We start from the raw sequence: 13,245 nt of genomic DNA, 5'->3' as shown, positions 1-13,245 counted from the left end.
GAGAGAAAGAGGGCAAGTTATCAGGCAGTAAGACAACACAAGAGGTAGGCTCAAAATTAACTGTGAATTGTAACTATTCTATTGAAGTAATATAAGAGATAAAATGACACTTGTCATTTGCACATTGGCCAGCCTTAGAACTGAGGGTGCATTAGGAAACTATAAATTGCCAGACTGGATCAGAGGTTCCTATTATTCACATCAATTTATTCTAGTATCCTACACCTGAAAGTCATCATACTTCCCAGAAAGATGCAATTGCAGTTGACAATCATAAATCACTAGTACATAGGGGAAGATTTTTATTGATCTCCATTGGCAACTGGTTGTTTTATGCCCTAAAGCAGTGTTTCTTAACCTGTGGGTTGTGACCCAAAAGTGGGTCACAAGAATATATGAAAGGCTCACAAACAAACTTTAAAAATGGATCCAAAAACTTAAAAAATGGATTCCCCTTTAAAGGAGAAAATCATGCAAAACTCTGGCTTTTCCCTTGCAGGCTGGGGCGCAGGGAGGGGGGGGGGGGGGCAGGGGCTAGGGGCAGGAAGCACTGGGTTAGGAGAGAGGGGCACTGGGTCAGGACTGGCCATTGATGTTTACAAATGGGTCCTGGGACAAAAAAGGTTGATATCCACTGCCCTAAAGCATAAGAGCTTGTGTCATTTGTATTTTCTTTCTAGGGAAACCATGGATGTTCTCATGATAACTATTGTTTATAGCAGCAGTGCTCAACCTTTACACCCTACGGGCTAGATGAGTGGCCCTAGAGTCCACTGCCACCCCCTTCAACCTCCTGCATGATAGGATTGAGTCTGGGGGGCCTGGCACTGCCCCTTTCTGCCTTGCATGCTGAGATCAGGTTCCAGGTCCAGCACACAGGGCATGGGGATCCCCATGGGTCCAAAGATTTGGCAATAGGGGACCAATGCTACCATTTCTCTGCTGCCAAATATCTAGCCCCATGGGCCAGATGACATGGAGATGTGAGCCAGATCTGGCCTGAGGGCCAGAGCTTGAGCACTCTTAGTTTATAGCAAAGGAGTCACCTTCTGAATCCTATCAAACTCTTGGGCCTCATGATGTCTTTTGCCAATGCATTCCACAGTTTACATGTCATTGAATATCCTCTTCTTGTATCATAAGGAATTACCGTCTCTATGTCATACTAGACACAAAAATTATTTGAAAGGAACATTAATTTTGCAAGATCAAATGCTCAGTTGTTATGATGTCCCAAAGTGAAACTTCTCTATGCAAACTTAATTCCAACCATTTGTATACGCAAATATTATAGAGTTCAATTACATGACCACCTCTGTTTTTTCAATAGGACCCACACCTCGTTCAGTGCACAGAATTATCAGTGTTCAATGAATGAGCTGCCTTGTTCTTCTTGTTCAATGTGTGACCCCAGAACTTACTTAGCACAATGTATTCAAATCCTACTCTGATAAGAGAATTATTAATTTGCTTGTGGACTTTTCCATTATAGCACCACAGCACTTTACCAGTATATCTTTACAATGTCCCTGTCAGGTAAAATCACATTATTCCCAACTCATCTCCATGCTTCAGACCTGACTCTATATTCATGTCCCAGCTCTTCCTGCTTCTCCAGCTCCACAAAACTAGTCTTCACCAATGCTGCCATCTCCCTAAGCCATTTCCCTCACTACTCCGCCTTTGAATTTGGTTGATTCCTTTTTTTCTTTCCTTCCTTACCTACCTGAGTGTCTAGCAGTTGAGTACTGACAGCACAAGATATAGAGTCAACTCATTGTTTTCCATACCAAATGGGCTCCTCACTGCCAGGAGGGGCAATGACAGGGAACTGTTCCCTGCAGCTCCTAGAGCATGCTCACTCCTTTGGAGAGTCTTTGGAGAGGTTAGCTGCCAAACTCTACTGATTTTTACTGCCAAGCACATGAACATTTGGCTCAAAACTTGGGCCTACATCAGCACATGAGATAAGCTTCTCATGGAAACAGCAGTAATATTTTTCAGTGTGGTCAAAACTATGTATTTTTCCTTCGTGGCAATCTAGGAAACCACGGGAGCATTGTTGGTGAAATTTTTAGAAATATTTTCATCCTGAGGCAGACAGCAAGCATAAAATATTCCAGACTGAACATTTAAAGTTTGTCCAAGCTATAAACAACTAAAAAAGAGGTTTGTAAGGGGAAGAGTCAGGAAACCTTAACTATTGGCATCACTACCTGCACAGTCCATAGTTAATAGCCTCTCTCATTCATTTAGGTGAAACCACAGTCTCACTAAAATTGATGGGAATTGCACCATTGACTTTAATGCAGCCAGGATTTTACCTCTGCTCTCTGCAAAAAAAATCCTAATTGTCTCATTTATCATTTTCTCACTTGAGGCTCTTTTTAATAACATCCTCATTTTATTTTTAACTTTCTCTTTCTACGTGATACCTGTTAGTTTCCCCTCATAACATCAAAGATTATTCCTGTATTTGTCATGCTCCATGTGCATAAATCCCATAACCTGAACAGGATTTACATGCACATTGACTAAAAATCAGTTACAAAAAGAGATCTGCAGAGGTCTAGCCATGTCATTTTCATTGACTGGAGCATAAGTTTCAGAGACTCAAGACTTACCCCAAGACCATTAACAAGATCATATTACAAACATTTCCATGCACACACAAACGAGTGAATATTCTGTGCAGTGCTCAGGGAATTAGTTATGCAGTTTCTAACATGGTTTATAAGATTTCTATAGCTAAAATCCTAAATTGCCCACTGAACATTTAGTTTGTAACATACTGAGGCTGGGATCAAATCTTGAGGTGTGGAGGATTTCCATTAATGAGGACTCCCCTTTAAACAGTCAAAAACGAACAGGTCCCATGATGTCTGTGCATGCTTTACATACACATTACTTTTTACAGCCATAAAGCCTTTAGAGTTATCAGTAAGCATGACCTATTAAGCTGGAGGCATCATTTTGTACTCTATCTTATAAAAACAATGGAGACATTAGGGTTTTTTATTTTATAAATCCCAAATGTTATAAACATACATATAAACCAAATATATTATATTTAAATAGATATTTTCCTCAAAGTTTTAGCACTAAAAGCATTTGTATTTAGATCTATGTGAGTTTAAGAAACATAAACAAGTTCAATTCATTGTCACCAGCACCTTTGACTAAAAACATATACAATTTTACTTTTCAAAAACTCTCCAGTGAAAACTACTAAATTAGAAACTAGACATGTTAACAAAAATAGACAAAAAGTCTGGGATAGAATTTGAAGAATCTATCACCTTTTGTTTCAGAGATGGTCTAACCCTACGAATCTCAATATCCCCCAGACAGCTTAGATCCAAACTTTGATCCTGATTCAATGACACACGTATATGTTTGACTTCAAGCACGTATGCAGGTCTGATTGAAGCCAACGTGACCATGATTAAGGCCCAGATCTACAAAGATTCCTAGGTGTCTAATTCCTACATAGGCACCTAACTCCAACTGAAATGATTTAATGGTTTGGGCCTAAATTCTTTCCTAAATCAGAGCCTTTGTAGCTGGCCTCTCTCTTTTTACTCAAATGTGCAAAATCACCAAAGTGAACTAGGAAAGCTCAGATGTTGATCCCTCCTAAACTTAGAAGCTCCCAACACTGTCAGTTAACTATTGACTTTACAATCCAATCTGTGCATTGAGTTCTTGTGGCTCAACACACAGCTGCTCCTTCACACAATATCATTGAGTGTCCTAAGACTCTTTATTCTAAATGGAACAGCTGGTCTTTCTGTTCATGTGGTTGTGTACAGCAGGTATGAACTGTTATGGGAAATATATTTGAATATTATAAACTGGAACTGGAAAGCTCTAATGTTGAGAAATTGTGAGAAATGTACATTTCAGAATCTTACACTGAAATCTGGCCTGGCATGGTACTTGGGTACTTGTTGTAATTCAGATTCACAGGCATTGTTCTCCATTTACTTACACTAATATAAAACTGAAGGAATTCTGCTGAAGCCAGCAAAGTTACCCAGGTGAGCAAGAGGAGATGAAAACCTTTAAAACTCCAAGCACTGTCTAGAGCACCACTAGCAAGTTGGTAAATACTCGATTGTAAGGTGAAGTGTCCCCCCCCCTAACCCCAGCTGAGCCCGGTAGCAGTGGCACACAGCCTGCATGGCTGCTATAGGGGCTGCGCTGGGGCTGTGCTCCATGGCCAGGATACAATGGGGCATGGAACTCCATTGCTGCCAGCACAGAGCAAGCTTAAGCGGGGAGGCTCGATCAAAGGCTGGGAGAGAGGGGAAGGGGGAGCAGAAGCTGGGGGCAGAGGGGCAGGAGGGGGAGCAGAGACAGAGGGGGAAGAGGAGACCCAAGACTGCAAGCGGGGTGGCAGAGAGAAGAAGTGGTAGGGGCAGACATAAGTAGGGGGCAAGCTGCTTGATCTCCCCATATCACCTGCCTCCTCACATAACCTGTCCCACTACAGCAGTTGGAAGTATGAATGGAAGATGACGCTCCAATAATTCAATTCTGTACAATGGAAATTATACTAAATGTATACATTTTCTGTGTAGAATCTAATTATTGTGGGGGTCGTTCTAAATTCAGGGTAATCTTAGATTCAAGTAAATATGGTAGATGGCAGCATATCCTACCTACTTAGCAAGAATAATTAAAAAAAAGATTGGAGATATATCTCAACAAAGACATTTGCAGGTAATGTCCAGATTAAGGCACTGAGCCTTTCACACTTTCACCTAATGATGTAATGGGATCTATTCTCTGATCCCAACAATTGCATCTTATGTAATGCCACACATGCATGAGACGTGCTTTTAGGATCGGGAATCAGATGCCAGTTGTACCATTACTATCTGCCAGTGTGGAGGGAGACAAAGATCAAGATCCTGGGCTCCCCCATACATACTAGCAGAAGGCCAGTTGTCTGTGAACTGCTAATCAGCTGAATGTGGGGCTTAGCCTTGGGACCACACTGGGGCTAGTCCCAGAGCCCCATCATACAGTGAGCATCAAGCTGGATGGCAGTGATCCTGCCACACCTTAATTTTAAGGTCTGATGGAAATCAACCACAAAATTATTACACATATTCTGTGGAACAATGTTCTGGCTTGTTTCCCATTTTATCATGCTGTTAATTATATGAATGTGTGGCTGGGTTACTATTTAAGAGGTGATTAACTAGTTAATCACATCTCACATAGAACATCTACCAGGGGCCCAAGAAACTGCAGGCAGTACTAGTAATGAGCAAATAAGTAGCGTATAGAGAGGAGGCTCTATAGTAGTGACAGCAAAACCACAGAAAAAGAGGATTGGTTTTCATGGCCAGTACCCAGATGCCTGCATGAAAGGAGAAAGGATTCACAATGGGAATATTTATATTGTAAGTAAAACAACAGACACTTTAGAAACAATCCCAGCAATTTTGAATTGAAATAATTTGAGATCATAATCAACTTTCTATAGAAAAGAGCTTTGTAAGTATGTTAGTTTTACTTAGGTGGTAAATAAGAAGTGAAGTGTAGCTACTTGATGTCAATAACAAATAAAAAAAAAATCCTTGTATATGTTTACATGGAAATTATTCCAAATCGGATCTTATATTTTTTTTAATAATTGTATATATTGGACATGAGAACTGGTACTTTTCACATGCCAAACCCTCCATAATGAACTTCACTCTACTGTCAAGACTCCATTGGAAAATGGGAATAACTCCAGCACATGTTTGCTGCTAGGATTGAGTGTACAATTTGGCCCTTTGTCCCACTCCAGAAACAAAACATTTAAAGATCTGAAGGGCTTTGAAGATTGTAGATAGGAAGATTTAATAAATGAAATAGCTTTCTCCGCTGAGGTTGCACCTTCTTTGTTGGGTGTAATTGAGGCTCATTTGAACCATATGTTCACAAACATTCTTACAGTCTTAAAAATACAGAGCCTCATTCTGCTCTCACTTACATACGTATATATCAGATGTAACTCCACTGAAGTTGAAGAGTTACACTGGTAGGAAGAAGCGTAGGGAAGAGGACCAACAGGTCCATAGTGTCCCTCAACAGTATTCTGATAAAAAAAAATGACCTCATTCTACTGTATCATATTCCTTTAGAGAAAGGCACTTCCATCCTGGTTGTCCTTGCTCTAAGCTGTTTTCATGACTTTTTGTCTATGTAAACAGAGAACAAAATATCCCAAATTGCAACAAAATCATCTAGAATATAATTGTTTCTAATGAATAAGTATCAGTCTGAGTGTCCCTTCAGTTGCAAGGTATTGAAATTAGTAGTACTGACCTTTAAAGTGACATTAAAAATATAATAGACTCTTTAGCAATGGTACATTCACCACTGATACTTCCAAGCAGAGATGATGAAGAAAGCCTGGCAAGGAAGCTTGTTTGTTTTGTTTCATTTAATGCACAGTTTTAAAGAAAATGTTCCTTCAGTAGTCTGTAAGCTTCAATTCCCACTGAAGCCACTCTGCCCTGCCTTCATCTCAGACCAAGAATTCCTTAATCTGGCTGCATTAAGAGGCTGGATGGTGCTGGGGTACGAAGCTCACTTTCCAACAAGGGAATGGAGCTGACGTTCCAGTGAAGCTGGTGAGGGCTCCTTTCTGCATCACCAGACTGCGGTGGCTCCCTTTCAACGAAAAGCTGTTGTGCACAGCCTTGCTCTCGTCCCTCTTCTGCTGACATCTCTGCTTCTTTGTCATACGTTGGAGACTGCGCATGCGCTGCGTAAAGTAAGAAACCTATCATTTAAAGCCATTTATAACTTTCAAATGTCTAAGCAAGAAGACATGTAGAAACCTTGAGAAAGAAGATTTGAAAACTAAACTAAAATTAAAAAAATTACTAATATTGTATATAATTGTGAACTAAACAATGTTAAAAGAACCTGAAAGGCCACAGAGCCATACACTCTATAATTATGAAACTCCTGAGATTTTTTTTTAAAGTGACTTTTCAAAGTTGTATTTCTTAGCCACATTTTGAGAGTTTTTTCCCCACCAGAATAGGAAAAGGCACATCCCTGATTCAAAGGCCTCTTACTTGCCAAATTTCAAATCTCTGCTCTGGACTGAAAGTATTAGATCTACTCTATGATACAGTGTAAAAATTTTACTTTAACACAAGCACATTTATTTTTTATGAATCTCATTCATTTTCTGAAACAGCTATGTTTTTAAAATATTCACCCTAAGCCCAAAACCTAGCATACAAAATGACCCATAGTTAAATCTGATAACATCATAAGTTTCTGAAAACTGGGTATTATAATGGGAAGTGTAAGGCACCCTAACTGTAGACCATGCTACTAGATCTATCTATAATACTGAATAAGAATGCATTGTATATACAGTCCTTTATCCAAACTTCTCAAAACACTAGAAGAAAAGTATATAAGCATCATTCCCATTTTCCAGATGGATTAACTGAATTGCACAGAAGTGCCTGGTGCCAGACACTTTTGAAAGTCCCACAAGGAGCCATCTCTAGGCACTAAAAATACCTTTGAAAATTTAGCCATATCTTTATAAAAACATTCTGCACTTGTTAGTAGCAATCTGTCGGTGCCATCATGCTGTGTTGCTCAAAGAGTGTCAACTATAGTTTCTGTGAAAATCAGGTTCCCTGATCACTGCTGTAGGTATGAGTAAAATATGGACAGTAAGAGGACTACTACAGTATATGAAGCTTGTTCTCTGTCTATCAGTTAATATCCAACACTAGTCAACGGTTAGGGAATCCATGGCTTGACCCCAACCCAGACCTGCAAGGGAAAGGCCCAGCCTCAATCCAGATGTAGGGGAGGGGGTGTGGCCCAGCTGTGACCAGCGGTGGGAAGTTTGGGGTTTGGGCTTTTGGCAAGGGAAGGGTGACCATATTAACGGCTACCACTCCCCCCCCCACCAAATTTCCTGCCCCATGGGGAGCTCCATGGACCAGATGCAATGGTTCTGTTGACTACATTTGGCTTGTGGGCTGGAGGTTGAGCACCACTATGCTAGATCAATAAGGTTCGTGAAAGAGCCAAATTCAACTATTCTTCATACTCCATTGATGTAAGGGACTTTACACCTTGTCTAAGGCAGCAATCAAGGAGATGCATCCAGGCCACCTCGAATGCTGCACCTGAATCTAGTGGAGAATCAGTCAGAGAATGTATTTATAGCTATATTTTTATATATAGCTATAAAAGATTCAGTGTTCCTAACACTACAGAAAATGTTATTGGACCCAAAGGAGTGATATGAAACCACTGGGAAAGAGCATCAGTGACATCAAAGAAAAAGAAAAGTGGCCTTTGTTAAAATAAGAGAACAAGGTTTATGGTATGCTTGCAGGTAAAATTGATGCACTTTTTCATCCAGAAACTAAGGATTTAATGGAGTGTTTCAAGAAGGCTTGCCTTGTGATTTTACTGACTGAAATATTCACATTGCAGTAGGCATCTCACTTAAGGACCCCCCTCTGAACCTGTAAACTTTAAAATGTTTAAAATGTAAACAACAGTTTACTCCTCTCTCACCTAGAAAGATGGTGCTTGCACCTCAAATGAGACTGTGCTTGCCAGAATATTTTATATTACAACTCCAAGCTGTCCATGAAGATACAGAAATGTAAAGCTGCCTTGCTTAGGAGCCAGAAATGACCTTTTCCTCCTTGTCTAACTACTAATGTAATGTCCTATACTTAATTAGATTTTCATCAGGTCATACTCTACTTCCATATCCACTGGATTTTTTAAGAGGCTCTGAAAGACTGAAAAACAATCCCACTCACCAGGTTCTGAAACGCAGGAGGGTCCTAGCTCTGCTGTCTCACACTCAATTAACTCAACAGCTCTTGCTCCCTTGTATCCATTACAGGCTGTCACTGTAATGAGCTGCAAGAAAAAAACAACACAAATATTCCTGTAACACAGCCTGCTATTTTCCTTGCTGTAACGTACAGTGAAGCATACCCTTACACTGTGACTGGGTAGCAGAATACTCAGCCCGTGTGGTAGAGCAAAATGCCTACTTTCTTCTGGAGTGACCTCTCCCCTTTCAAGTAAGGAAATGAGCTGATGACCTAGAGGAGTGGTGCCCAACCTCCAGCCCTGGCCCACAGGTCCATATCCAGCTCGCAAGACTCCCTGTGGGTCCAGAAATTTGACAGCGGGGGACTAGCAGCAGTGTCAATTGCTGCTCCCCTGCTTCCTAATTTCTGGACTGTGGGGAGCCTTGCAGGCCAAATAACATGGCCCTGTGTACTAGATCACTGGTCTGTGGTGAGGCCAGCACATGCCTGTATCCGACATGCAAGATTTAGCCAGCATACTCCCTGCATGTTAATCCCATGCACAAGATTCTACTTTTACTCAGCCTCTCAGGATTTGACAAGACTGGACCTGGAAACCACCCAGAGGCTCTGCCCTCCTAAAAGGGCTTGAATCCATATTTTGTTAAGTATTTACCCACCCAAAATGCAGACAGAAACCATCAGAGATGACCCAGCACCCAACTCTAATTGATTTCAGAATTAAGCACTTAGGGCACTTACACACATGCCGGGAGGCTGCTCCAATGCACTGTAAATCCATCACGTTGGAGCAGACCTGATTAATGGAGTCTTCTGGAGTGCAGAAATAAATGCACTCCCGCAGCCTCCAGGATCACATGTATCAGCATCCCTGCACTAAAAAATGGAGGCAGGGCACTTTGAGCTTGTAGAATGAGCTTTAGTTCAAAGTGCCCCGCTGTCGCTTTTTCAGCCCAGGAACACTGATACACATGATGCTCAGGCACTTTTAATTAGTGCAGTTTGCTAATTGAAGCACCCCCCTGCCTCCTGGAGCTCATCTATAAATGTCTGTAGGCTTTTTAAAAATACTATTAGGTGCCCATCTGCATCTTTAGCTACCTAGATATCTTTATAAACCTGACTGTAACACCTCTCTTCTCTCTAGAAAGCTATACTTCAGATGCTCACTATCACAGAGACAGCTCTCCAAAGCAAACAAGCTGCAGCTCAGAACAGGGTGGAAATCTTTCAGAGTAGGCTGGGAAAAAAGCAATTTTCAGAACATACCCTGTGAGAATAAAAGCTCTAAAGGGAAGGCAGTCTCAAGGGAGCCAACTAACCTTAATAGGGGGGTGAGACCCAGACAGCATAAAAGGAAGACAGGTAGTGAACTGAAGAGGGAAAATTACAAAAATATAGAGGAAAGAGGAAATTGATAGGGGCAGAAAAAGATGATCAGAGAGGTGAGCCTGGGAGAAAAAGGGTGCACAAGGATGCTGAGAGATGAGCTGATAATTTTATCACGTTGAGTGGCAAATTGATGAGTTAATGCAAAGACCATGCAGGTGTATCAGGATATATATATATAGAGAGAGCGAGAGAGAGAGAGAGAGAATGAGAATTGTGCGTGGTCTACCTGCATGGACTCATTGGCCTAAAAGCCTAGCCAACTATAACAGACATGATGAGCTCTGAAGGTGACACAACAACAGCCTTGCAAAATGCCTGCAATTGTGTAAAGTGAAACAAAAATTGCTGGATGACAGGCCTCAGGGCAGCTTCAATACCCAGGACAGGCTTATCCAGAAATTTGCCAAACCACCCACAAGCCTGGAACCAGTGGTATAACAGTGGCAAGCAGACCACGAACCCTAGGATGCCACCTAAAGGGAAGCTGGAATGAAGATAGGGTGGTTCCTCACCCTCTTGTTCTCCCCTTCTTCCTGTGTATCCTCTACCTATCCTGAAGCAGCACCAGCTCTGCCTTTGAGGAGGGCAGAGCAGCAGTGGTAGCATACAGTGCAGGAGCAATGGCCAGATGTTTGCTGTTGCAGGGGGGAGAAGTTATTAGGGCTGTGGGAAACAGCACCATTTCGTTTCAACTTCCATTTTGCCATTTCAATGGGACAGTGTTTCATTTTGAGTTTAATTTCATTTCAAAAGTACTGTTCTGTTTCATTTTGTCGAAACTGTTTTGCTGTTTTGACGCTGTTTTGACACTCATAGATTGATAGATTGTAGAGTCGGAAGGGACCACAAGGGATCATAGTGTCCGACCCCCTGCCCCTGGCAGGAAAGAGGACCGAGGTCAGATGACCCCAGCCAGGTGATTATCTAGCCTCTTCTTGAAGACCTCCAAGCTAGGTGATAGCATCACCTCTCTTGGAAGCCCATTCCAGATCCTGGCCACCCTTACTGTGAAAAAATTCTTCTTAATGTCTAACCTAAATCCACTCTCAACTAGTTTACACCCATTATTCCTAGTCACTCCCTGCGGCTCCTTAGTAAACAGCGCTTCCCCTATTCCCCGTTGACCACCCCTAATAAATTTATAGGCAGCCACAAGATCTCCCCTCAGCCGTCTCTTGTGAAGGCTGAAGAGATTCAGCTCTCTCAACCTCCCCCCGTAGGGTCTATCACGAAGGCCACTAATCATGTGAGTGGCCCTCCTCTGGACCCTCTCAAGATTCCCTGCGTCCCTCTTGATGTGCGACGCCCAAAACTGGACACAGTACTCCAACTGTGGCCTGACCAGTGCCGCATAGAGGGGGAGCATCACCTCCTTTGATCTATTAGTCATGCACCTGCTAATGCATGACAAGGTGCGATTGGCCTTGTTGATGGTCTCGTTACACTGCCGGCTCATGTTCATCTTGGAGTCAATTATGAAACCCTTTGCACACCTGCAAACTCATCAGGTTTATGTGAGCTGTAAGACATGACCAAATAGTGATAGAAGGATGGAAGCCAACTTGCAGTTAGCCTTGAAATCAGAGTGTAGATCCCATCCCCTAAGCTTCACTTTGGGTGCAGGAACACCAAACAGTCCTACTGAATTAAAAGGGTGCAGGAGGATTTACCACTTATTAAGTGGAACCATTATAGCTGTTTCATGTTTCTGTTCTATCCTGCCATAAGTGAAAGCTCAATAATTGTAATTTAGTGATCATTTCATTCATGGGTAAACTGCCCTGATTTAACTTCTACTTATTGTGGGATGGAATGGACACACAAAATACTTATCTTGGATTAGCTACCGTGGTTTAAATCGTTCCCTCTCCCTACTTTTACCTTGGTCTAAATGTTTCATCTGTTCATCCCTTAGTTAGCTAACAAACTCTGATTATCATATAAGCACAGATAAAGAAGTAGTCTCTAAGTCAATGGTTCTCAGCCTTTTGAGGTCAGGGAACCCCTGGATAGATTTGAGGTCCCCTTGGATGGGTTTGAGATACCCCTCAGAAAATGCCAGCTCTGTTTTCTTTTTTTTTTTACTACAGAAAAATAATAGAGTAGATTTTCTGTAGCAAAAAACTCAGAAAGGCCACTAGTAGGGATCTCTATTTGAAATCTCTGAGTTCTTGTGAGTTGTGTTTTCAAACCTAACACTGTTAGCATTGTGAGGCACCCTGCTGCACCCTTGAAAGATTTTCAAGCACCTCAGGGTGCGATGGCACCATAGTTGAGAATCACTGCTTTAAGTGAACCATGGAAATGGATTACTGCCCACTGCTTTTCTTGGCAATAATGCCATTCCAGTCCCAAGTGCTTCTGAAGACCCCATGGTATTTAATTCTCTTCACCACATCTCCCTTGAAAAAACTTTATGCATGATGCAAATTAATCAATTTCTTGTAAAGTAATCAATAAAATATCAGCGATTGCTTATCTGAGCCAGCAACAAGTCATTTGCAGTGAGTTACTTAAATTAGTATATTTTTACAATGTCCTAAGATAAAAATGCAGGTGGTGCAATTCTTCCCTAGAATGTATATAACAGCTGAGTTGGTCAGATTCAGTTTTGTCTCAGTCCACTGTTTAGCTGCTTTATTACACCCATACTCAATAAAAATGTCATTAACTGTTGGTATTAATTGCAGTGACTGTCACGGCGGGGTCCTCGCGGAGGGCCGTGTGCTCCTTAAGGTCCCTCGCTCCGTGTCAGGCCGGCCCAAGGCACCCTCTAATTCCCGCCCGCCACGTCTTGCTGGAATATATATATATAGTTGGGAGGCTACCTATGACTCCCTGGGCACGGCTACTCGGGACCTCTGTCCCCGCAGTTCTCCTGGACTCCTGTGGTCACCCGGTATGATGCGTGCTCCCTAAGCACCCTAGCCTTATGGGCTATGCGTGGCTCCTACCAGCCCCTGATACCACGCCCCAAGCCTCGCTGATGTGATAGACGTTGTTGGGTCTC

General features: G+C 42.0%; 1 protein-coding gene across 1 annotated transcript in view; it reads right to left on the bottom strand.

The window, feature by feature from the left end:
* Positions 1-3,107: 3,107 nt before the first annotated feature.
* Positions 3,108-13,245, bottom strand: part of EGF (epidermal growth factor) — a 98,335-nt gene continuing 88,197 nt past the window's right edge. Inside the window, exons 24-25 of the mRNA XM_025206356.1 lie at positions 8,823-8,925; positions 3,108-6,769 (exon numbers count right to left, since the gene is read on the bottom strand). Coding sequence (XP_025062141.1) covers positions 6,546-6,769; positions 8,823-8,925 — 327 coding nt within the window. The 3' untranslated portion in view covers positions 3,108-6,545. The remainder of the gene's footprint in view (positions 6,770-8,822; positions 8,926-13,245) is intronic.

Source organism: Alligator sinensis, unplaced genomic scaffold (genome assembly GCF_000455745.1).
Source record: "Alligator sinensis unplaced genomic scaffold, ASM45574v1 scaffold861_1, whole genome shotgun sequence".
Classification (NCBI taxonomy): Eukaryota; Metazoa; Chordata; order Crocodylia; family Alligatoridae; genus Alligator; species Alligator sinensis.
This window is presented reverse-complemented; position numbering and strand designations above follow the sequence as displayed.